Source organism: Pipistrellus hanaki (assembly GCF_964339955.1).
Source record: "Pipistrellus hanaki genome assembly, chromosome: 16".
In the NCBI taxonomy this organism is placed as follows: Eukaryota; Metazoa; Chordata; class Mammalia; order Chiroptera; family Vespertilionidae; genus Pipistrellus; species Pipistrellus hanaki.
The window spans coordinates 24,554,265-24,578,610 of NC_140518.1; the positions used below are offsets into that span (position 1 = coordinate 24,554,265).

At 45.9% G+C, this 24,346-nt stretch overlaps 1 protein-coding gene across 1 annotated transcript; it reads right to left on the minus strand.

Moving 5' to 3' along the window:
- Nucleotides 1-1,902: 1,902 nt before the first annotated feature.
- On the minus strand, nucleotides 1,903-23,509 carry PCTP (phosphatidylcholine transfer protein). The gene is made up of 6 exons (XM_084862619.1): nucleotides 23,299-23,509; nucleotides 11,797-11,914; nucleotides 8,777-8,856; nucleotides 6,079-6,250; nucleotides 4,932-4,999; nucleotides 1,903-3,274 (listed from the first exon to the last, which is right to left on the minus strand). The coding sequence occupies exons 1-6, from the start codon at nucleotides 23,440-23,442 to the stop codon at nucleotides 3,209-3,211; spliced, it is 648 nt and encodes a 215-aa protein (XP_084718745.1). The 5' UTR covers nucleotides 23,443-23,509; the 3' UTR covers nucleotides 1,903-3,208.
- Nucleotides 23,510-24,346: the final 837 nt, after the last annotated feature.

Sequence of the window (24,346 nt, forward strand, 5' to 3'; positions counted from 1 at the left end):
AAGGGAATAGGAAAACAATGAGGGGAGGAAAAACCTTTGAGCCCAGGAGTTACCTTAGTAACAGTCTAAAGGAATAGTAGCCAATCAAAGGGGATATCAAGCACCAGGATCTGCAACCTTTATAAGCCATAGGGAAAAGGAACTCAGTGGGACACTTCCCCCTCCCCACGTGGGAGTCTGTACTTGTTCTTCAGTAAATTTCCACCTTTGCCATACCACCTTCTCTCTGTGGATTCATTCTCCAACCCCAGAGGACAAAGAATCCGGAACATCCTGCCCAGGGAACACTGCGTATTCCAGTTCAAAAATTCTGCTTCGCCAAAACCGGTTTGGCTCAGTAGATAGAGCATTGGTCTGCGGACTGAAAGGTCCCAGGTTCGATTCTGGTCAAGGGCATGTACTTTGGTTGCAGGCTCATCCCCAGCAGGGGGTGTGCAAGAGGCAGTTTGGTCCATGATTCTCTCTCATTGATGTTTCTAACTCTATCCCTCTCTCTTCCTCTCTGTAAAAAAAAAAAATCAATAAAATATATATCTTTTTAAAATTCTGCTTCAATAACTTGAATTAAATTACTAAATATTAAATTATTATTTAATGTAATCAGACACCTGCATATTGGATGGGTTTGTCTCCTCTCCTGGGTGTCATTTGGTCAATCTTTCAATCACATATTCACTCACTCAGTGACCCTCCGAGTGCCTTCTTTAGCTGTCCTGAGAAGGCAGTAACCAAAGCCACTTAACTGTTTCTATTCACAAGATACCAGTGGTTTTTTTTTAGAGCCACAGACATGGGGAAACCAAGTGAAACACGGTGCTAGAGGAATGGCAAAGTATTTGTAACTTTCTAATTCCAAAGGGGGCATCCAGCCCCTGTGGAGAGGGGTACCCTGAAGAATCTGGGGAGCCTTGAAGCACCAGCTCTGGCTCAGGGGTTCTCAGCTTCCCGCATAACCTCACATGCCAATTTTGTACAGGACTGTCTTCTCCAAATTAGCAAGAATATTTGCCAAAGAATCAAAATTCTATTAGTTATAGCAAACTTTGTGACTTTTCTAACTGCCTTACCTAGAAACTCAGTATTCTTAATATTCTTGCAGTTCTTAGCAAGGTATGAAACACTGTTTAAAACCGTGGTTTGCACACCATTTCATGTAGATTCTCTGCTCCAAGGCTAAAATCTCAGTGCTTGTGTTTCAGTGGCTCTATACATAAAATTTCAGCTTGACCTTTTTAACATAAGGCACTTTAGTGTATCATTAAATTCCAGCTACACTCAGGATAATGACATTTTAATGATACGGTGATGAAGTATCACTCAATTGCATAATTCTACCCATATGACAATGACTAGGGCAGGGTTAGGCACATGATTTAAAGGGAATCATGGGATGGTGTGGGTTTGATGGAAAGAAATGTTCTTTCCCTCTTTTGGCTCAGCATGAGCCTGGGAAGATGTAAGCCTACCTCTTGCAGTTAGCAGCAATCTAGCACCAAATACAGCCCAACATCAAAAGTAATTTGAAGAAGCTAAAATCGGTTTGGCTCAGTGGATAGAATGTTGGCCTAAGGACTGAAAGGTGCCAGGTTCGATTCTGGTCAAGGGCATGTACCTTGGTTGAGGGCACATCCCCAGTAGGGGGTGTGCAAGAGGCAGCTGGTCGATGTTTCTCTCTCATCAATGTTTCTAACTCTCTATCTCTCTCTCTTCCTCTCTGTAAAAAAAATCAATAAAATATATATTTAAAAAAAAAATAAAAAATAACTTGAAGAAGAGAGCTGAATTATAACATTAATTTGAGCACCTGAATCAACCCATACCTGAAATCCTTCTTCACATGGCCTTGCAGGTAAGTGAGCCTAAAATTCTTTTTTTGTGTGTGTTTTTTGTTTTGTTTAAGTCTATGAGTTCGGTCAGATGTGACTTGTAAACCAAAGAGAGCAAAGTGATTCATTCTCACAGAAAGAACCAGGTGGTAAGGAAGCTGCACACAGGATAAATAGAAGCCACTCTGTATTTATTTGGTCTTCAATCACTTTCCTTCCCAGAGAGAAAACGTGCAGTCTGAGATATCCCGTTTCAATAAACCCCTGGCTTCTGGCTTCACCTCCCGAATGTCTACGCCTGTTTGAGGTTGACACTGTCACACACAGTGCTTAAACGATTTCTGAGATCATCAAGGCTGTGTCACAGGATATCTGGCCCAACCAAAATTCAGAAGAAAACATAGAAATCTTTGGGGTGGTGGGTAGACAACTTGGGGAGGATTCCTGAGAAAAAAAGGTCAGAGTCAACCAAGTCGCTCATTAATATGTCCCTGGCTGTGGACCATGATCCTGTCAACGTCCCCAAACGTTCCGGATGGGAAATCTGTCATATTGCCTATAAGGACACTTTATCACAGGGCCGTGTGCAAAGCATCTTGGCTTTGGTTAACTACCAGAGCCATCCAGATGCTCCATTTCCAGTAAAACGAAGAGCTAGTGAGGTGTGGCCAACCTTTCCCCAGTGGCATAAGGGATAGAGAAACACCCAGGCATGGGTGATGAGGAAAAAATGGTTGTCACGTCATAGTCATATGCTTAGGCAGGCCTACAGTGTTTTTCAAATCAAAGCAGCTTGTGATCCCCTAGCTGTGGAGATGGGCAGAGACTGTTATTGGATTATCCCCTCGGACCCCAGCCAAATCAAGTCACCAGACTTAAGGCAAAGGGACATACACAGCCTCCCAGTCTTGGCGCACTGTGAGCCAACTCTGCAGGGAATGCAACTTCCAGCAGCCCCTCTGGAGTCAGAGTCACAAGAAATCCAGTTCTGGGCAGGAGCCAGCTTGCCTGGAGGGGGCATTCTTACTAGTGTGTGTGTGTGTTTTTTGTTGTGGTGGTGGCTTCTCCACCCACCCATCCCCTTCCAAAGGCACAATGGAGTGATTGTGTTCCCTACTGAGGACTTCCCTTTTGAAAAAACAAACAAGCAGAAGTTTCCCTCATCTGACGCACATTCAACCGTGGAAGGAGGCAGCCAGCGGGTCCCAGGGCAGCGAGAGTGGGAAAGGAAGCCGGGCGTCAGGCACACGCGGAGGCTGGGGCCGAGCTGGAGAGAGTGCCGGCCTCTGAGGACGGGAAAGTGAAAGGAAGGCTGAGGATCCGTGGGTTGTGGCTCTTCCGCAGATGTCGGTCTGTGGGCACAAGGTTCCCAAGGCCCTTCCTTAGGTTTTCTGGCGGTAGATCTGACAGGCTTTCGCCAAGTCTTTCAAGAAGTTAGGGACTCCATTCTGCAAAGCAAAGGATACTGTCACGTCTAAGTTCTCACAGCAATCACCCCCAATTCCCAGGCACGTGGCTCGGGGAGACAAAGGCGACTCGGGAAAGAAGGAAAGACAACAGCTGAAACCGGTTTGGCTCAGTGGATAGAGCGTCGGCCTGGGGACTGAAAGGTCCCAGGTTTGATTCTAGTCAAGACCATGTACCTTGGTTGTGGGCACATCCCCAGTGGGGGGTGTGCAGGAGGCAGCTGATTGATGTTTCTCTCTCATTGATGTTTCTAACTCTCTATCCTTATCTCTTCCTCTCTGTAAAAAATCAATAAAATATATTTCAAAAAGTAGAAGGAGAAGGAGGAGGAGGAGGAGGAGGAGGAGGAGGAGGAGGAGGAGGAGGAGGAGGAGGAGGAGGAGGAAAGACAACAGGGCCTAGACCAGATTTCAAGTTGTCACAGGCAAAAGCTAAGATCCAGGACGCAGATGAGACTAGACTACAGAAGCCACTGTTGCGAGACACTGCCTTCTACTTTGGCTCTTGCTAATGAAAGCTAAGACATTTCAAAGACACTGTTTCTTGAAAAGAAAAAGAAAACATGAGAAATGGGATGGGGCTGGGTTGTCAGCTCCTCTGAAGAAGTGGAAGGACCCGTTTTGCAGAAGTAGAGACTGGTGAGGATTTGGGGGCATGAGGCTGGATATACCAGTGGTCAGCAAACTGCGGCTCTCCAGCCACATGTGGCTCATTGGCCCCTGGAGTGTGGCTCTTCCACAAAATACCACGGCCTGGGCGAGTCTATTTTGAACAAGTGGCATTAGAAGAAGTTGAAGTTTAAAAAAATTCGGCTCTCAAAAGAAACTTCAATTGTTGTACTGTTGATATTTGGCTCTGTTGCCTAATGAGTTTGCCGACCACTGGAATATACCCACTATTGTTTAGTGAGTGTGGGCCATTGTGCAAGACTTTCCACAAACCTTGTCTTATCTACACCCACTCTACGAAGTAGGTAATACCCAGGCCCTTTTAAAAGGGAAAAACTCAATGGCTTCCATCAATTAATTACACAGAGCAGGGCCTGGATTCAAATTCACTTGGGTTTGACCCAAAGCCTCTGAGCTTTGTCCCGCTCCCAGGGGGTCTGATGAGCCCTCCAGCAGGTTAGTAGGGCTTGTACACAGCAGGCAGACTGGTCCTGGTGAAGCAGGCGCCTAGGCAGTCTCCAGGGATCGGGGCGACCATTGTGGTTCCCTCTCCTCACAGAGCAACAGAGCAAAACCACAGGAACAAAACCGGGGGCTTCCCCCAGGCGCGGAGCCGTCAGGCTGTCTCCCCAGCCAGGCCAGCTCCTCGGAAAGCAGACACAGGCTCCAAAGGCACCATTGTCCGCACGGGGAGCAGGCTATTGTCCCGAGGTTCCAGAGAGTGATCCTGGCGGGGTCTCGGGGCACAGGCAGGGAGGGGCTGGCATTCCAGCGAAGGATTCTTTGTCTTTTGCCCCAGCTTCATCCTGGGTGTTGGCAACCCCGGTCCCAACCGTGGTCACTCAACCACGCTGCTTCATAAAAGAGCCTCATTAGGCCTGAGACAGCGTGTCTCTCCGGCCTGACAGCCCCACGGGCTGTGTCAACATTTGTCAGACACACTTCCCGCCTCGGCCTCCTGGGAGCTCACCTTGGCAGCCCAGTTAATGAGCCAGGACGGAATCTGGCCACCTGGGTTATCGAAGTAGTGCATGAACACTAGAGGGGGAGAGAAAGCACGAGTCAGCAGGAGAAAATCGGTCAGAAAGGTGCAGCCACAAACCCTGGGAACCTCCCGCTTCAGGGTCGGACCCAGAAGGAGAGAGGGGAGGTAGCAGATAACTTGGGTAGATTCTCTCCTCGGCCTTGTCTTCCAGGGCATTTCTACATAAACATTTTTGAAAACATAGCCAATGTACATTTTGCTGCTATTTATGAAGTACCTGGCAAGTGCCAGACACTTGGATGGAGTCTCATTATTTCTTCATTCACTAACCCAGTGGTCGGCAAACTGCGGCTCACGAGCCACATGCGGCTCTTTGGCCCCTTGAGTGTGGCTCTTCCACAGGAATACCACGTGCGGGCACGCACATACAGTGTGATTGAAACTTCATGGCCCATGCGCAGAAGTCGGTTTTTGGCTCTCAACAGAAATTTCAATCATTGCACTGTTGATATTTGGCTCTGTTGAATAACGAGTTTGCCGACCACTGCACTAACCTAACAATTGTAAGGAGTTGGTGAAATTAAACCCCAGTGTATACTGGGTAAAATGGAGACTAAGAAGTGTGGGTTGACTTGTCAAAGTCAACTTGTTAACAGGCATCAGAACTATGGCTTGGGTTTTGTCTCCAGTTCAAGGCCCTCTCATGCCAATAGGGCAGGGGCCCTGTGCCCCACTCTCTGCCCCAGCTCTTCTCATGGTTTGAACTTGAGTAGGCAGGCCCTGAGACTCTGAGTTTTTGCTGAGAAGGAGCTGTCCCCCAAACATTCCTATGGGTTCTTTGCCCCACCCACAGGACCCACCTGGAGTCAATGCTGAGCCCTCTGGTGGACTCTGATGTTCTATTTCACCCGGACAACAGTCAGTAAAGAGTGGATCAGGTCAGATTTAAACATCCACCTTGTACTCCAGCCAAGTTTTCTGGATGAACTGAATCTCTCCCCATGTTTGTCTTGCACCCCTGCCCGTTCTCTGACCTCAGGGAATGAGGATCATGCATTTATATGCCTCACGATCAGCGTGCCCTTCGCATGGGTGGCCCTGGCCGGTGCGCCCACATGCACCCTGGCTTTACCTTTGCTCCCCTTCTTGCCATCGCTCTCAATCGCCAGGCTCTGCTTGTACCCCTTCACCTGGATCACGCCCGGCCTCTCAGCAAACTGTGGCACGGAGGCGCTCTTGGCCAGGACCACGTAGATCTTCCGTCCTTCCACGTCCAGCTCTCGCCGCTGCCGGATGTAGACATACTGCAGTGCCAGTCAAGGCATGACATCACACCAGCATCTCAGATGGGCAGAAGGAAAGCACCCCAAACCAGAAGCCAAAGGCGGGGTTCTGTTCCTCCCATGGTCTCCCTGGAACTGTTACTTCACCCACCTGCCCCATCTCCTTATTCAGTGGTCGGCAAACTCCTTAGTCAACAGAGCCAAATATCAACAGTACAACCACTGAAATTTCTTTTGAGAGCCAAACGTTTTAAACTTAAACTTCTTCTAAGGCCACTTCTTCAAAATAAGACTCACCCAGGCCGTGGTATCTTGTGGAAGAGCCACACTCAAGGGGGCAAACTGCAGCATGTGGCTCACAAGCTGCAGTTTGCCAATCACTGCCCTGTAGCATCTATTTTGATCCTGAAAAATCACCATGAGTTCAGTACAAATACCCCGATCTAACAGATGACATTACACCGGAGAGGTAAAGACACATGCCTCTGGTCCCAGCGTTCTGCTGAAGTGATGAAACCTGAATCGGAACCCAGATCTGGCTTCAAAACCTATTTAACTTTCATAGGTCAACTCTTTGCCTGTATACTTTCCAATGACAGAATTTTAGATTTAACACTATTAAGAATTAAATGCCTAAGACAATAAAAAAAATCACTCTCAGTATAACACAGTTGCACTTACTATAATAGCAACAACCACAGCCCCATACACCTCAGAGTCTCAGAAGCACCCACAGTTGTACCACTCGTCACTCAGGCAGCCCGAGTGATGGTCCATTGCCCTCCGTCTCTAAGTCATGGGGAATAAAGTTTTCAAATGTTTTAGGGAAGAAATGGTGTTGCCTTTGGCTCCGGATCTCCTCTCTCCCACTTCACAGCAAATACTGCCCCACTTTCTCCCACAACTTACTCAGCTCATGTGATAGATGGCACCTGACACTCCGCTGAGGAAAAATTAACTTGATACACATAATGATTAAAATTTGGCGGTTGGGAGGTCCACCATGCCACGGGGGCCTATGACTGGAGAACAACCAGTTCACCCAGGGACCCAAAAGGCCTTTTCCAAGGTCACACAGGTCACGCAGCAAACCAGAGGATGGCTGCATGCACAACCTGGGCTCTTTCTCTCCAAAATGAATGTTCCTTACCACTGCACTATTCTCTGTTTTCAAAAATGTAACAACCCTTATTAGAGTGACATACTGGTATATGCACATAGAAAGACTAAAAACAACTCCTGGTATCATGTGACACAGGAAAGCCAATGAAATATAAGTTTAAGGAGTCCTGCGTATTCACCGCTGTGATTACCTACCCAGCAGTGACCCTGTGAGGTCAGAGAGGCAGGACCATGGCCTGGTCGAGATCACCATCTCTGGAGACAGCTGGACCTGGTCCCAGACCTGCCTTTTCCACCCATCAGCTGTGTGAACCTGAGTCAAGTTCCGAACTTCTCTTTGCCTCAGTTTCCCTCACTGTGAAATGGGGATGATGTTGCCTGTTGACTGATGACTCTTGTTGGTAGGATTAGAGAAAACTACATAAAATCTAAGGGGTTAAGTAACCCACAATTTGTTGAAATACATGCCACGTGCAATGTAAGCTATCTAGCAGGATGTGGGAACTGTGGCAAAAAATAAACCTTTATGGAGTTTAAAATCTAGTTGGGGGCCAGGAAGACACAAAAGCACACACAGACAAAACACACAGAACACACCCATACACTCCCTCTCTTTTTAGGGAATAATTATTTAGGAACCAACTGACTTACAGAATGTTAGGGCTAGATAAGATCCAGTGATCACATAATTCAGTGGTTTCCACAAGTTACGTTTTCATCAACGAGCCCCTTTATATGGAAATTCAATGTGTGAAGTGCTCCACTGCTATGATTAAAGAGAAAGCTTGCCTGTCCGTCATCCTACCCCCGTACCTCTCACCCAGCAAAAGTCCCATCCCACCCTCCCAGGCTTCTTAGGACCTCCGAGTGGTAGCTCTAACTCCCCACATTCCATTCAACTGCATCATAAGATACATAAGGAAATTGAGGAGAAGAAGCACATAGGCAGTGTCCAGAGCCAAGAGTGATGGAGGGACCACTGTGGGGTCCATAAAACATGAAGAGGTCTGAGGAGAGCTGGAAGTGTGGGGACTCTAGTCCCCACTGTGCCACTCATCACCTGTACGGATGCCTCTGTCACTTTACCTTTCTCTAGATTGGGGAGTGTGTTAAACTTGATTAAAAGGTCTTCCCAAGTCCTCAATTCTTCAAGCAAAACAACTTCGAGCCCTAGGAAAGATCTCAGGAAAGTAGAGGCTTCCCTCCAGTGACCATAGTTACAGACGCTCCACGTGGTCAGGTCCAGAGATCCCACCCGAGGTTTCCAAAAGCTGCACAGGGTGCAATAACAGGTGTGGCAGATGCTTCTGCAAGGATCAAAGACAATGGTGTCCACACTTGCTGGACAGACCACCACTGGACAATGGACCCGGTGCCCAGCAATCCTTAGAAAGTCAAGAAACGGTGCCCCCTGGGAAAGGATACATCCCTGTTGGACATGGGAAACGGGTACTTCACTTCCCAGTAGACCACAGTCTCGCCGTTGCATTCTTTCTCGTAGAGTTCTAAGGAGAACAAAAGAAGTTAATATTTCTGGAAGCCTCTTTGGTTTCAATTAACACGAAGCCTACGTAGGATGAGCTCGTAGAACATAATAAACCATTAATGCATACAGCACAGAATTCTAAAATAGTCAGGCCCGTTCATTACCACTGACAGCTTGTTGCCTAAGGACACGGTCCAGTGAATATAAAAGCAGAGTCAACATCAAGGAACCCAACAAAACTGGTCTACTCAGAGCAAAAACAGGATTCTCAGTTAGAGAGCAATGAATCAGACAAGAATAAACCCTTCAGGTTTCAAGATCAGGGTAACCACCAGATGTCACTAGAGTACCAACAATTTTGCTTTTAAGACCTTTTCCCCCTCTAGATTTTAAGACATGACCACTGGCTGAGGACAGAGTTGCTTAGTCTAGCACCGTGGTTGGCACACTGCAGCTCATGAACCAACCACATGCGGCTCTTTGGGACCTTGAGTGTGGCTCTTCCACAAAATACCACGGCCTTGGAGAATCTATTTTGAAGAAGTGGCATTAGAAGAAGTTCAAATTTAAAAAATGTGGCTCTAAAAAGAAATTTCAATCTTTGTACTGTTGATACTTGGCTCTGTTGACTAATGAGTTTGCCGACCACTGGCCTAGTGCTTTTAGCTGGAAAAGAAAGGTTCTGGAGAAGGCAGTGTCCTTCCTGGACAAAGAGAAAGTGGTGTCATTGTGGCGAAGTATCTTGCTTCTCTCCCTTGTTTCTGTGCACTATGCCACAGAAATCTCCTGACTACCCCATCATGCTCTGGTGTGCAAACAGCAGCCGCTCTTGGAGGGAGATAGCAAAGGAATTCAATTATATGTATCCCCTCTCATCCCAGATGTACTGCAAACATCTCCCTAACATTATAGAGGAAGCCAAGCCAAGGTTGCCTTGAGAAGCAGATGAGGAAAAAACATATTGTTTAACTCAGTTTTTAAAAGAAAATCTAATAGCCGGGACCGGTTTGGCTCAGTGGATAGAGCATTGGCCTGCGGACTGAAAGGTCCCGGGTTCGATTCCGGTCAAGGACATGTACCTTGGTTGCGGGCACATCCCCAGTAGGGGGTGTACAAGAGGCAGCTGATCGATGATTCTCTCTCATCGATGTTTCTAACTCTCTATCCCTCTCTCTTCCTCTCTGTGAAAAATCAATGAAATATTTTTTAAAAATAAAAGAAAATCTAATAAAGTGCTTGCCCAGCCACTGGTGCCACAGGGATGGAAGACAGCCCTTGAAAGGAAGGGAAGAGATGGACACCTGTTGCTTTCCCATGCTCCGTTTGTGAACTAGCATCTCACTGCTTCTTCAAGGCATCAACTTCCCCTCCTTCCCAACTATGTGGTTTAAGCAAAGCTGGCTCAGCATCAATCCCAGGGCTGGAAAAGTGGCAAGACATGCCCATGGGAGTTAGTTCAGGGACCTCGGGCTAGGGTCTTTGCTTGGCCACTCAAGCAGGTTTAAGCTGAGAAGTGGCTTAGTAAAGGCCCTCAGGGAGCTCACAGAATACCCAGGAGGACCAGAGTTAGGTTTAGATCGCAGGATTGTTCCAGAGAAGCAAGTCGGGTGAACCAGACACCATGACATGAAAACCAAATGTCAGAAGCTCTGCAACTGTCTGCCCCAAAGTCAGGATGCCTTTGCTGGGACCATCCCCAGAAAATGGATTCTACATGCTGCCTGCTTCCTCACGCTGCTCTCTCTCAAACTGAAGACACACATGTGCACCTCATGAGCCACTTCGGTGACTTCGGAATGGCTTCTAGGGAAACCGAGACAGAGAAAACAGTTTGTCTCTTGGATGGGCGAGCATCACAATTCCCCCTAGATACGAAGCATATCTGAACACAGTAAGTGACCCAAAAGCATGAGAAAGGGCCACGGGAAATAAGCACGTGGTCCATGCTGAGCCGATGAGAGCCAATCCTGGGCTCCGGCTGCCAGCAGCAGGAAGTGGGGTTCTCCTTCCTGTTCCTCTGGGGTTAGCCATATGGTTACTGATGAGCCTGGATCTTCTGGTGGCATCTTTGCATGACATGACATAGGAATCTGCCTGAGGATTCAGGCGGAAAAATGGAGTCAAAAGATGGAGAAGTGAGTCAAGTATTGGAGGCAGCTCTCCTGGAAGCCAGACATCCGTGGAGTTTTCAATGCCACGAACCAGTAAACATTTTCCTTTTCTTACATGGGTATTCGTTAGCATTTTCATTACTTGCAACCAGGAAACCTGATGACAAGGGTCTTTCAGAGTCTGTGTGCCCCTTGGCAACTCCGTAGTTCTATGCCCCTGTGACCGAGATGGCAGAGGTCTCTCCCAGCTCTATGGCAGGGGATCCCCTGTTTAATGCCTTTCATAACTCTCCATCACCCATAGTGTACAATCTAAGGACTGCAGACTGGCAGCCAGCCTAGGCCTTGGGGATCTGAACCCTCTTCCCACCCTAACTCCAGATTCTGCTGCCCAATTGCTCACAAGTTGTACATATCATGCTGTTTCACATTTTCCTGACTTGACTCATGCTATTCTCTGGGCATGGAATGCCCTTGCACCACTCATCCCCTTACCCTCACTTCCTCACATACAGTATTCTTGGGTTCCACTCCCAAAACAAAGCTCAGACACCACCTCCTCCAAGAAGCCTTCCATGATACGTAGGTATACAGATGACAACCAACTTACAGAGAGAACAGAGTGGCCCGCTGAGCAAACTGGAGAGTGGACCAGTAAGCGTGCAAAGAGCAAGTCCTGAGAACAGCAAAGGCACCTTTCAGCCCAGCGCGTAAGGCGTTTATGCCAAACTTTAAAATGAAACATAACAGAGTAGAAATTAAACCTGCTGCTTTCCGCTTGGTAGAATAAGTAACAATAGAGTCCACTTCCTAGTTGACTTTTTAAAAAATAGTGGGTGTTTACTCACCTTTGACATACTGGTCCCACTGTTTTCTGTAGTCTAAGTCCATATAGACGTCCGCGAGCAGAGCCGGCGGGCAGTCCTCCAGAACTCCGAAGACTTTATACTCATACAGTCCCGTCTGCTGTAGAAACAGAACAGGCAGAAACAACCTATTGATTCCCAAGTTGCGAGACAGCTGGACGGCACAGCGTGTGAACAACAGCTGAGGATGGGGTTCATGCCACACTAGTTATTGAGCCCCTTCCCGTCATCTTGGTGACATGATGATGAAGAAGCAGATGACTCACTGCTTGGTAGAAAAGAGATCCTAAGAGAGTAAGAAAGTGGTTTAGAAAACAGTGCCATAGTCCAGAGAAGACAGTGATCTGAATGGGATGGTAACAACAGTAATGGGGAGAGGTCAGTGACTTAGGGATATATTTTAGAAGTCATGACAATTGCGGTGGGGACAGACTGGCTAAGTGAAAGAGAAAGCAAAGAAGTGAGGATAACTCTCAGAACCTTTGCTTGAACAACCAGGCAAATGGGGAGCTCCTTTTTGTAAGGAAAAAATAAAACAAAACACTTGGGGGAGAGATCATTTGTGGGCTGTGGGGTCATCAAGGGCTCCACCTTGAGTTTGGGGTGCTTATTAAACATGCAAGTAGGGGGTGTCGCATAGACAGCTAGCATTCAGGGGACAGGTTACTGTTTTGGATTCCATGGGGCCTAATGAACCCAATACACCGTTTTATCAATCCTAAGACGGAATTTGTCAACACTGCTTCTCTTTTATATAAAGCACTTGTGCATAAAGGGGAAGAAACATCAGTTACAGATCATATTCATCCCTTTTATTCAGGAAAAAAAAATAGTTTCTAGATTCCAAAGTACAAGAACCCTCGTCTGCGAGGGTCCTGGGCTGCAGTTGGTCACTACACATTTGCACTCTCCCAATGGCAACTTGAACTTCCTAACCCGTCACCTTGCCTAAAGGCTCTAATTTGAGGATTAAACCAGGGGCCCTTAAATGTCATTGCAAAGGCAAACCAACAGAAAGCAAGCCTTTAGAGCAGTGTTTCCCAAACTTCTCTCATGATGAGAATCACCTGGTGGAGTTGTTAAACTACAGATTCCTGAATCCCTACTAAGAAGTGCTAAACAAGAATTTTTGGGAACATTTAGGTAAAATTGTATACTTAACTAGTGCTCTAAGACAGAACATATAGGTAAAATTGTATACTTAACTAGTGCTCTAAGACAGAACATATAGGTAAAATTGTATACTTAACTAGTGCTCTAAGACAGAACATATAGGTAAAATTGTATACTTAACTAGTGCTCTAAGACAGAACATATAGGTAAAATTGTATACTTAACTAGTGCTCTAAGACAGAACATATAGGTAAAATTGTATACTTAACTAGTGCTCTAAGACAGAGCACTAAGTTAAGTATACAATTTTACCTAAATGTTCCCAAAAATTCTTGTTTAGCACTTCTTAGTAGGGATTCAGGAATCTGTAGTTTAACAACTCCACCAGGTGATTCTCATCATGAGAGAAGTTTGGGAAACACTGCTTTAGAGCCACTCAACGTCCATGTGCTAACGTCATGTTACTGGGTAATTGTGCCTAAGCGAAGCCATCCTCTGCAGCGCCATGCTGGAAACTCATGTGAAGTCAAGGGGGTAAGCATGGTGTATCTTTCCAGACATCATGAGGCCTGTTCCAGGGTCTCCTAGCTCAGGTGGCATAACCCAGGGGTGAAATACCCAGTTTAGGAATTGCAGGCACGTGTGAAAATACCTGGCAAGGAATAGAAAGCCAAATTGCAATGAAATCCAGAAGGATTTTCCAGCTCCAGAAGTAATTGGCTTGATACCAAGGGCTTCCTGTCAGAGAGTGACAAACTAACAGACCTGAACGCCCTACGTGCTGGGCCATGGGTGCCCCAGCGGAAGGACAGACCTGGGGAGAAACCTCTCCTTCCTGCCCCGCCCCTCACACTCACATCTGGAAAGGTAGTGAGGGTGTACCCCTCGCCTGCATTTAGACCCACACATGTTTTCATCACCGTCGGAAGGAAGACAATTAGCTCCTTGTTCAGGAATATTGAGGGCCCTGTTTTCCACACAGGCTGAGCAAAAGGGACAATTAATGTCTTGAGATCGTTATCTCCCCAACCTGACATGGGTTAGCTTTAGCGATCTGGGTAAATGAAGACAAACTGTTTCCTCACACTGGCTCCTGGCCCTCCTGAGTGGCACCACAGCCCTGGTGACCTCAGTCCTGCACAGAAAAGAAAACAGAAGCCCTGCAGGAAGAGGAGAATAGAAGGCGGTGATTGACGTGAGCACCGAAGAACGAGCTATTGTGACGGCTTCCTTTACACGCTCCCTTCGAGGCAGCGCTGAGAAAGGCCAGACCTCACAGGAACAAGATACTCGGTAACACCTTTCCTCGTCTAGCAATAGAAAGTTCTTTTCGAGTGCTGCGTGGCCCCACCCAATGTCCTGGGTCAAAACACTTTTTTTTTTCCCACCCATTATTTCTTTTTTTTTTTTTTTTTTTTAAAAAAGGATCTCAGCATATATACTCGTGTTCTTATTTTGTCTTTTAAAAAATACAGTGAGCCCTAGCCAGGTTGGTTCAGTGGATAGAGCCCAGCCTGCGGACTGAAGGGTTGTGGGTTCGATTCTGGTCAAGGGCACATGCCTGTCAAGGGCTTGATCCCCAGGAGGGGGTATGCAGGAGGCAGCCAGATCTATGATTCTCTTATCATTGATGTTTCTAAATCTCTCTCCCTCTCCATTCTTCTCTGAAATCAATAAAAATACATTTTTTTAAAATACAGTGAATGTTTTTAGCATTGTAGAAATAATTCATATTCATTATAGGAAAATTGGAAAATGCCAAAAAAGAATGAATGAAAATGGCATGTGACCCCCCCATAATCCATAAATACCTATTGGTAATATGGACACATTTCTTTTAAGTAAATAAATACTTCTCTATGTTACAAAAATGGTAATAATGATATAAACAGCTTGTCTTCTTATTTTTAACAATATTATATTGAAGCTCTGGAGAGGTCACACCTAACTTAGTTATTCTTTTAAGTTATTTCTGTTTCCAAATATTTTTACAAATATAAATACCGCTGGAATAATCTATTATTTCATACAGACCAAATTGGTCCATAATTCTAACTTTTTCATTAGGAAAGCTTCCTTGTAGATAAATTATATTAACATTTTAAGGTTCTTTATACTTTAAATAAATGTTTTAAAAATTATACCAATTTATACTCTCCCTAGTAGCAAAGGATCATCTCACCAGGATTGGGTACCACTGTTTGTACAATTTGACAGAAAAAAGTACAAATCTTAGCTTAATTTGGGCAAAGTTTTACTATTGATTTTGTTTTTTAAAAGTAGAGCTATAAGCTCTCTATAACATTTGTTGCAGTTACATTTCTAAACTTCCTAACATTTCAATAAATTAATACAAATGAGATTACTCAAAAGGTTTTAAACCGCAATGAAGAATGGCTCCGTTTTTTCAATCACACTGGAAAACAACACACTATCTACTTGTCTAATGCTCCACTTATAGAACATTTAACTTCCTATGCTTCACATAGTAAAAGAATTACTCAGTGGGAAAGCATCGGTCAATATTTAATGTGAGATACAGTTACCAGAAGAAGACACCCCCTTCTTTCTTGCTAAAAAAAAAAACAGTCAATAGTATTGTAATACTGATGTCTGATGTCAGATGGATATGAGCCTTCTCAAGGTGATCGCTCTGTAAGTTATATAAATGTCTAATCACCATGCTGTACACCTCCAACTAATACTGTATGCCAACTGTAATTTTAAAAAAAATTTAATTATAAAAAAACAATTAAAAAAAGACTCACATTACAATTAAGAAAAAAAGAACCCCCATCCTGGCCAGTGTGGCTCAGTGGTTCAATTTCCTGTCAAGGGCACCTACACTGAAGGCTTGCATGTTTGATTCCCAACCCCAGTCAGAGCGTGTGCGAGAGGTCCCTCTCAAATCAATGTTCCTCTCCCTCTTTCTCCTTCCCTTCCACTCTCTCTAAAACACATTATGTAAAAAGTAAAAGTAGACTGATAGAATAGTGCTGATAAGATATGACCATTTACAGGGAAATATGATTATGTGTAACTTCATCACAACAGTACGGAAGTATATAAGTATTGCTAAAATGCGTGGCCAAGGAAGAGAAGTGAGAGATAACGGACCCTGTCAATGAACATTAAGTAGAAGTATATTTCAGTTTATATAGAGATATCTACAACTCCACACATCCTTTTATAGAAAGTGCTGCCTCCTTCCATTTAGTTAACTCAGAAAAAAAAAAAAATTACAGTCTTGCTGGGACCCACCACGTCCTTAGCCTTGAGAAGAAATCAAGCTCGGGCTGGATTTTTGGCTTGGAAAGTGCTTCCTTTGGAGACCTGTCAACAGCGCTGCAGCAGCCATGCACTTCACATTTGAAGTCTTCCCATCACTGGGACCTGCTGCCTGTTATTTCAATAATGCCAGCGATTGTTTCTCGCAGCAGGATGCCGTTTCCTGACTTATATTCATTATCTCATGTGCTCTCTAACATAGCTCTGACTGCCTTATACACTGAGTGGCCAGATTATTATGACCTCTGAATGCATAATAATCTGGCCACTCAGTGTATATCCTATATAATAAAAGGCTAGTATTGAAAATTGTCCCCTCGACCAGGAGTTCAGCCAGCAGGCAGACCAGCCAACTGCCCATGTCCCCTCCCCCTGGCTAGGCTGGCTGGACCCCCACCCATGCACGAATTCATGCACCAGGCCTCCTCGAATGTGTGTGTGTGTGTGTATATATATCTATATCTATATCTATATATATATATATATATATATAGATATATAGATATATATATAGATATATATATTAATATATATTTTATTGATTTTGTACAGAGAGAAAGGGAGAGAGATAGAAAGCTAGAAACATCGATGAGAGAGAGTCATCGATCAGCTGCCTCTTGCACACCCCCTACTGGGGATATGCCCGCAACCAAGGTACATGCCCTTGACCGGAATCGAACCCGGGTCCCTTCAGTCCCCAAGCCGATGCTCTATCCATTGAGCCAAACCGGTCTCGGCTTTTTTTTTTTTTTTTTTTGAGTGGCCAGATTATTTTGTGTCCAGAGATCATAATTATCTGGCCACTCAGTGTAGATAGAAACATTGGTGTTGCCTCCGTCTTTATACAAAGAACTGCAGTGAGGCTAAATCATGTGCCTGAGTTCTACAGCTAGTACTTGGGACAGAAAGAAGGTGACACCGGCCGCTCCTACTGCCCACAATGTCTCCTTCTTTAGCTCTTCTGTCCAGGCCACTGTTGCAGACCACATGCTAATGCTTAAGGTAAACAAGACCCATCACACAACATTTTACAGCCAGAAGGGGCCTTAGAGCCTTCATGTAAAAGATGTCAGTGATTTGCCAAGCATCAGTCAACAACACTGTTAGTGGCAAAGCCTGGATGGGAGGGAACCTGTTCCTTCCGGTCCCCAAGCCAGTGCTTCTGCCCCAGACCACCCAGGATGGACCTCCCACAGAGATGCTCCCTTCAGTCCCTAAGCCCAGTGTGTGTCCAATGGGCCTCCAACCACCCCAAGAGGTACTTTGTAGATGCTCTTTGGGGGGTTCAGATAAGGGCCAGGGAAAGCTGGGAATGGAGAAAGGATGAATATGATCACTTTCAGCAGAGCAGGGCTGTGCTGTCTTCCTTTGTGTTATTCCAAAGAGTCATGAAAATACAGAAAACTGTAGCCAGAAACTATAGCCTGGTGCTCACGGCCGGGGCTCAGAGGCACAGCAGGCCTAGCGTCTAAGCTCTCCCACCGACTGGCCTTGCTCTTCTCAGCGGCCCAGTGGGTCTAATGGGAGTTCCTACCTAAGGACATGACTATGACGATTAAATTAGATGATCCGCCTAAAGTTCATCCCATAAAAAGTAATTAGTGTTCGATATGACACTCTTTTTCCAGACTGAAGAACTCAGGATTCAGAACTGCAACATAATGCATGTTTTCGGGAAAAGGAATATCTATGAAGTACCTACTCCAAGACGGCACTGTGCTTAATGATTAATAGCCACAATAATCCCTCTAAGTCATCATGTTATTATCTTTACTTTATAAAGGAAGACCTGGGGTCGGGGCCGGGGGGGGGGGGGGGGGCGGGGGGGGGGTTTGTTTGAGATGCCCTGTTATTCTGGCTAACTGGTCTCCATATCAAGCTGCTGCATTTCTTTCTTTCTTTTTTAAAAATATATTCTTATTGATTTCAGAGAGGAAGGGAATAGAGGAGAGAGAGAAATATTAATGATGAGAAAGAATCATTGATCGGCTGCCTCCTGTATGCCCAACACTGGGGTTTGAGCTCACAACCCAGGCATGTGCCCTGACTGGGAATTGAATCATGACCTCTTGGTTCATAGGTTGATACAGCTACTGAGCCACACTGGCCAGGCAAGATGCTACATTTCTTAGCAACGGTTATTCAAATGAATGCAAGACAACTGTTCCATTTCTTTTCACTTGCATTCACAGGGTTAACATATGTTGAGGAACAGAACTGCCAATAACGGTACACGTATTTATCCCTAAGCATAATAAATTCTGTAAGAGCTAACATGTGTATACATGAGAAACATCAAAATATCACAATGTTTGCATTTGACATTGTGGAGAATCAATCCTTGGTGGACCCCCAGCCCCTCTACCCACCCCTCCACCGACCTCACTCGTTCTCTTCAGTTTATGGTGTTTATCTACATGTACATCACTAACTTCCAGAGAGCCCTGATGAATCCCATTTCCCTAATCCTGCGAGCACACCCTGTGCTGTGCACTGGATTTTCTTTGCTTTTCACAGAAGAGCTCATTCCTATTCCTCAGGGATAATGCCTACGGCTGTGGAAGCTGTCCAACGCCAGCCACTCTGGCAAGCAACAGACTCAGATGGTAGGAAAAGTGAGCATTTCTTGCCAGTTCTGATGGCAAGAGCCAAAGCTACAGCTGCCACTGGGAAATGTGCACCAAGACTGCGTGGAGACGGTGAGCTAAATCTGATTCACCGGTTTAGATCTCTCTAAGGAAGCAAGGTAGGTTTCATCTCTTAGGATTGCAGATAGCTATATAGAAAGATCATGAGAGGTAGCTTACTAAATACCACACACACTGAGCTGAATGCTTCATATGGGTTAGCCCAGTGGTCGGCAAACTGGCTCATGAGCCACATGCAGTTCTTTGGCCCCTTGAGTGTGGCTCTTCCACAAAATACTACGGCCTGGGTGAGTATTTTGAAGAAGTAGTGTTAGAAGAAGTTTAAGTTGTAAAAATTTGGCTCTCAAAAGAAACCAGTTTGGCTCAGCGGACAGGGGTCTTCAAACTATGGCCCGCGGGCCACATGCAGCCCCCAGGGGGGTCGGATCCTGCCCGCCAGGTTTTTTGGGCAGTGAGCGCAGCCAAGGTGTTACAGTAGGAATTAGTAGTTCATATAGTCCGGCCCTCCAGCTCTCTGAGGGACCGTGATCTGGCCCCCACTTTAAAAAGTTTGAGGACCCCTGGGATAGAGCATGGGCCTGCAGACTGAAAGGACCCGGGTTCGATTCCAGAAGGGCACATACCTGGGTTGCAGGCACCACATCCCCAGTAGGGGGTGTGCAGGAACAGCTGATCAATGTTTCTCTCTCATCGATGTTTCTAACTCTCTATCCCTCTCCTTTCCTCTCTGTAAAAAAATCAATAAAATATATCTTTTAAATAAATAAAAATAAAAAATTTGGCTCTCAAAAGAAATGTCAAGCATTGTCCTGTTGATATTTGGCTCTGTTGACTAATGAGTTTGCCGACCACTGGATTAGCCCACTTAATGCATGGGAATAACAGGAGATATACCAATTCTTCAGACAAAGAAATGGGGACTTAGAGAAGTTGTGAGAAATAACCAGGGAAAGGCAAACCTTTTGAGAAAAGGTAGAGACAGGAGGTAGATTGGTGGCTGGGAGTGGGAACAAGGTGACTGCAAACGATCAAGAGGTTTCCTGTGGGAGCGACACAACTCTTCTAACATTAGATGGTGGTGAAGGTGGCATAATTGCATACATTTACTAAAAATCGCTGAATTGTACTTAAATTAGTGGATTTTATTGTTTGTAAATGATATATCAATAAATGACCCCTCCATTAATAAGAGTTTATAAAACTCACGGAAGGTCACTCAACTAATGAAGGCCGAACATGGGCATGAAGCCAGTACTCTGACAGCGGAGTCCATGGTCTATGGTCCGGACTCCATGGTCTCTGCACTCTCCGAACACATCATTAGATAAGTCATATGCAGTCTGAGTGCCTGTGGCTATATATAGGGTCACCCGATAATTTACCATTCCAGCTGGCACACTTTGGAGAGTGGCAGTTGTAAAAATTTTCTCCGGGGACAATAGGTGTAAACTGGGCCTGTGGTGGGTTATTGGGACATTATCAGTAAATATAATCTGAAAGTATATCAAGCATCTTATCGAACCCCAATGGCATGAAACAAGAACTTCATTATAAGAAGAAAAAATTGAAAAACACACAAGCACATGGAGGCTAAATAACATTTATACTAAACAATGAATGAGTTAATGAGATCAAGGGCAAAATCAAAACTTTCCTTGAAAACACAACAACCCCAAGTCTCTGGGTGTTCATAAGAAAAGATGTACTAACTAAAGCTTGGAAGGAATTCTCTCGCCGGAGGGAGGTACAGGATGGGCGTCAACCTGGAAAATAAATGAGGCTTCAGCAAAGTGGGCCAGGCGGCCAGTCATGCTGGGTGTTGCTGAAGGCCAGTGAGGGTTCTAGGAAGGAGCTGGTGTGTAGCCTGAGCCAATAGGGCCTCCACATTTCAATACAGATAGAGGTCAACATGGCTAGGGGCAATGGCCCTCCATCCTGTCCGCTGAGGCTCAATGGCACGCCCATGGGAATCTTAGGATGCTCCAAACTTGTGAAAGCTCACTAATTTACATCAATGTACCATGACTGTCTTCATCCCCAGAACAGGTGGGAGCAAGACATATAGAATGGTTAGTAGGGATAGGAACTATCTAAATACCACTCACGCCCCCCCTACAGGACAGAAGTGGTCCCTGCTACATAACAATACACAACGGAAACAATACACAATACAAAGCCAGTCACTCTGCCTCAGCTTACAGGCAATGCATACATACTATGGGATAAAAGATACAAAAGCAAAAAGGCACAGGCCCATGGGGTAGGGCAGTGGTCAGCAAACTCATTAGTAATAGAGCCAAATATCAACAGTAAGATTGAAATTTCTTTTGAGCCAAAACCAGTTTGGCTCAGTGGATAGAGCGTTGGCCTGCAGACTGAAAGGTCTGAGGTTCGATTCCGGTCAAGGGCATGTACCTTGATTGTGGGCACATCCCCAGTGAGGGGTGTGCAGGAGGCAGCTGATCTATGTTTCTAGCTCTCATATCTCTCCCTTCCTCTCTGTAGAAAATCAATAAAATATATTTTTCAAAAGAGAAATTTCTTTTGAGAGCCAAATCTTTTAAACTTCTTCTAACACCACTTCTTCAAAATAAACTCGCCCAGGCTGTGGTATTTTGTGGAAGAGGCACACCCAAGAGGCCAAAGAGCTGCATGTGGCTCGTGAACCATAGTTTGCTGACCACAAAGGCAAGGAGTATGGGTGGCTAGAGGACAGGAGCAGTATGCGTGAGTTATGGGAGATAAAGCTGGAAAGATGAATTAAGACTAAACTAGTTTCAAAGATGAGTTAAGACCAAACTAGTTTATGGTGAAGGCCTTGAGAGGGAGGGTTGGAAGAGGTCCATGTGGGGAAAGGGGACATTTGTAATGCTTTCAAAAATAAAGATTAAAATATAATAATAACATTTTTTTTAAAGACCAAATTAGTTCAGCTAGTTCAGGATAACCTGTGGGCAACATTTGCCTTGCTTCAGAGAGGCGCTATGGAAGCATATTTATGACACAGCAAGACAGCTGAGTTCTGATTCCAGTTCAAATCTTGAACAAGCAACTTAACATTTCCATAGATTCATTTCCATACAGGTTTTTTTTTTAAGTATAAACATAGCACCTAACATTAGGGGTGATGTGAGGATTAAGTACCTGCAAGGACTTAAACAGTGCTTGGAACATAAGAAAGACGAAATGTACTCGCTGTTACAACAGTTATTATTAATTCTGCAATCAGCAATGCCACTGAAATGGGAGTGATAAGATCATAGCCTCTTGGGTGTTTGGACTGTCGTGTGTAGGATGGAAAGCTGGGAACCAGTTAAGAGGTCACTGCAATTCTAGGTGAGAAGTGCCCTGAAAAGTGACAAACATGTAGGAAGGTACATGTAAAGGGGAAGGAAATAGGCCCGATGTCAGATATGTCTCAACAATCGAATGCACACACCTTGGCAAATGCCCGGATGTGGCTGGTAAAGGAAAATGGAATAATCGAAGAGAAGATAAACGGATCTTGTCTGAAAACCTGTCCAATTTTGCACCAAGGTAACTGTTGAAATTTCCCTAGGAAATGAATTCTGTCTGCCCTAGACCTTGAACTTGCTCACCTTGCTACACCCAGTGGTGTATGTAGCAAGACATCCAGAGCTGCTCCTCTCTGCTCTCACACTATAATCCTCTGGTCCTCTGCCAAGAAACCCGGATTTCACTTACCTTGCCTGAGGATGACCTTTAACCTACTGTCATGAACTGCTATTACACAGAGCAACTGAGGACAGGGCTCAGGTGCAATATGATCCTCCCACCTGGAAGGCCCCTTGTTCCAAAGGCCTGCAGGAACGCCTGGAGGCCTGCTTAATAACCAGCTCCATTCCTCCAAGGCCTTCGGTGAATCTTTCCCTCGGAAGCTTCAGACTAAAGTTATTAAGGGCAACTTACAAGGAAGGGGCAGCAGCCAAAAGAAGCAGGTCCCTGGAATGGCTAGAGCTGATGGTAAGTCCCTCCTCAGCAGCGACACTCCTCTCCCCACACACCAGCCGCCCTGCACATCCAGTCTCTGCAAAGTCCTTTCTTTTCCACCTAGATTCAAACTCGAGGATATCCCCACACACACACACCTCCCCACACACACACCCCTGGCACCCACTTGGAGGTGCATGAGGCTAAGAATCAGCAGACCCACGTTTGCACTGGACAGTTCACTTCTAACAGACCACACCCCCATGGGGCCTCTGACCTAAGGCTGAACTCTGATGGCCTCCCCACCCCCAGAAACTGGACCAGGTCAGCTGGAGGCGCCGCCCAGGGCTCGCTCGCTCCTCCCAGGTCCAGAAGGCAGCCAGGGTCCGGATTTCCGCAGCTGCAGCCCCTCGGTTCCCCCGGGGAAGGCTGGCCCTGGCACGCACGCGGCAGCCCCGCGGTGCTGCAGCAGGCAGGCCGCTACCTGGTCCAGCAGCCGGTAGATGCTGATGCCCAAGGTCTCCATCATGAGCTGCCACTCGGCCCCGGCCAGCGCGGGCTGCTGGAGCTCGGCACAGGCCTCCCGGAACTGCTCCAGGGAGAAGCCGCCGGTCACCGCGGGCTCCATCCTTCCGCAGCCACAGCTCCTCCGCCGGCGGGAGAGGCTGTCCAAAGGCTGGATGGAGGGGCGGGGGCGGGGCGCGGTGGCCCAGCGTGATTGGCAGGGAACAGAGAAGTAATCCAGGGGAAGGCGGGACTTAGTGGGGGGAGGAGTCTAGAATGGGGCGGCCCCCAGGAAGGGGCGTGGCTATGGAAAGTGGGCGGGGCTAAGCAAGAGATGAAGGTGGCTAAAAAAAATGAGAAAAACTGGATTGAGCTAGGGAAAGATTGGGGGGGAGGGTGACTATGGAAATGGGGGCTTATTTATAGACGGAAGGAAGAAGGAAGACACTAATGTCACCTCAGAAACATCCCCTGAGTAACCCATCCCATACTCCTTGAAAACCTCAGGGGTCCTATGCTAGAACTATATATTTAAATATAATTTCTATTCTTTCTGTGACGCATTTTAAAACATTATTCTGAGAAGAGGCCTATGGGATTCTCCAGAAGACCAAAGGGGTTTATTCCACAAAAGGGGTCAAGAAACCTAGTCTATAGGGGATCCCCCCAAAATACATAGACACACATTTCAAATAATTATAAAGGTAATGTTTATTAAAATACATTTCACTTTCAAAATTGAACTGTCATCTGTCAAAGTGTGTGTACATTTTTGGGGGACCACCCTGTATATTGGACCTACAAGGTAATTTGCCTGCCTAGAGGGTGAACGATGATCTAAAAGTTATTATTGTAAGATCTGGAAACCTAGAAGCATGGAACAGACTGTGGAATCTCAGAGGGAAAGAGGGGTGAGTGGGAAGAGATCAACAAAAGAACTGTATGCATATATGCCGAACCTGTGCACAGATAATAGGGTGGCGAAGGCCTAGGGGGCGTGGTGGGGAGAGGGGAAGAGGGTGGTTAGA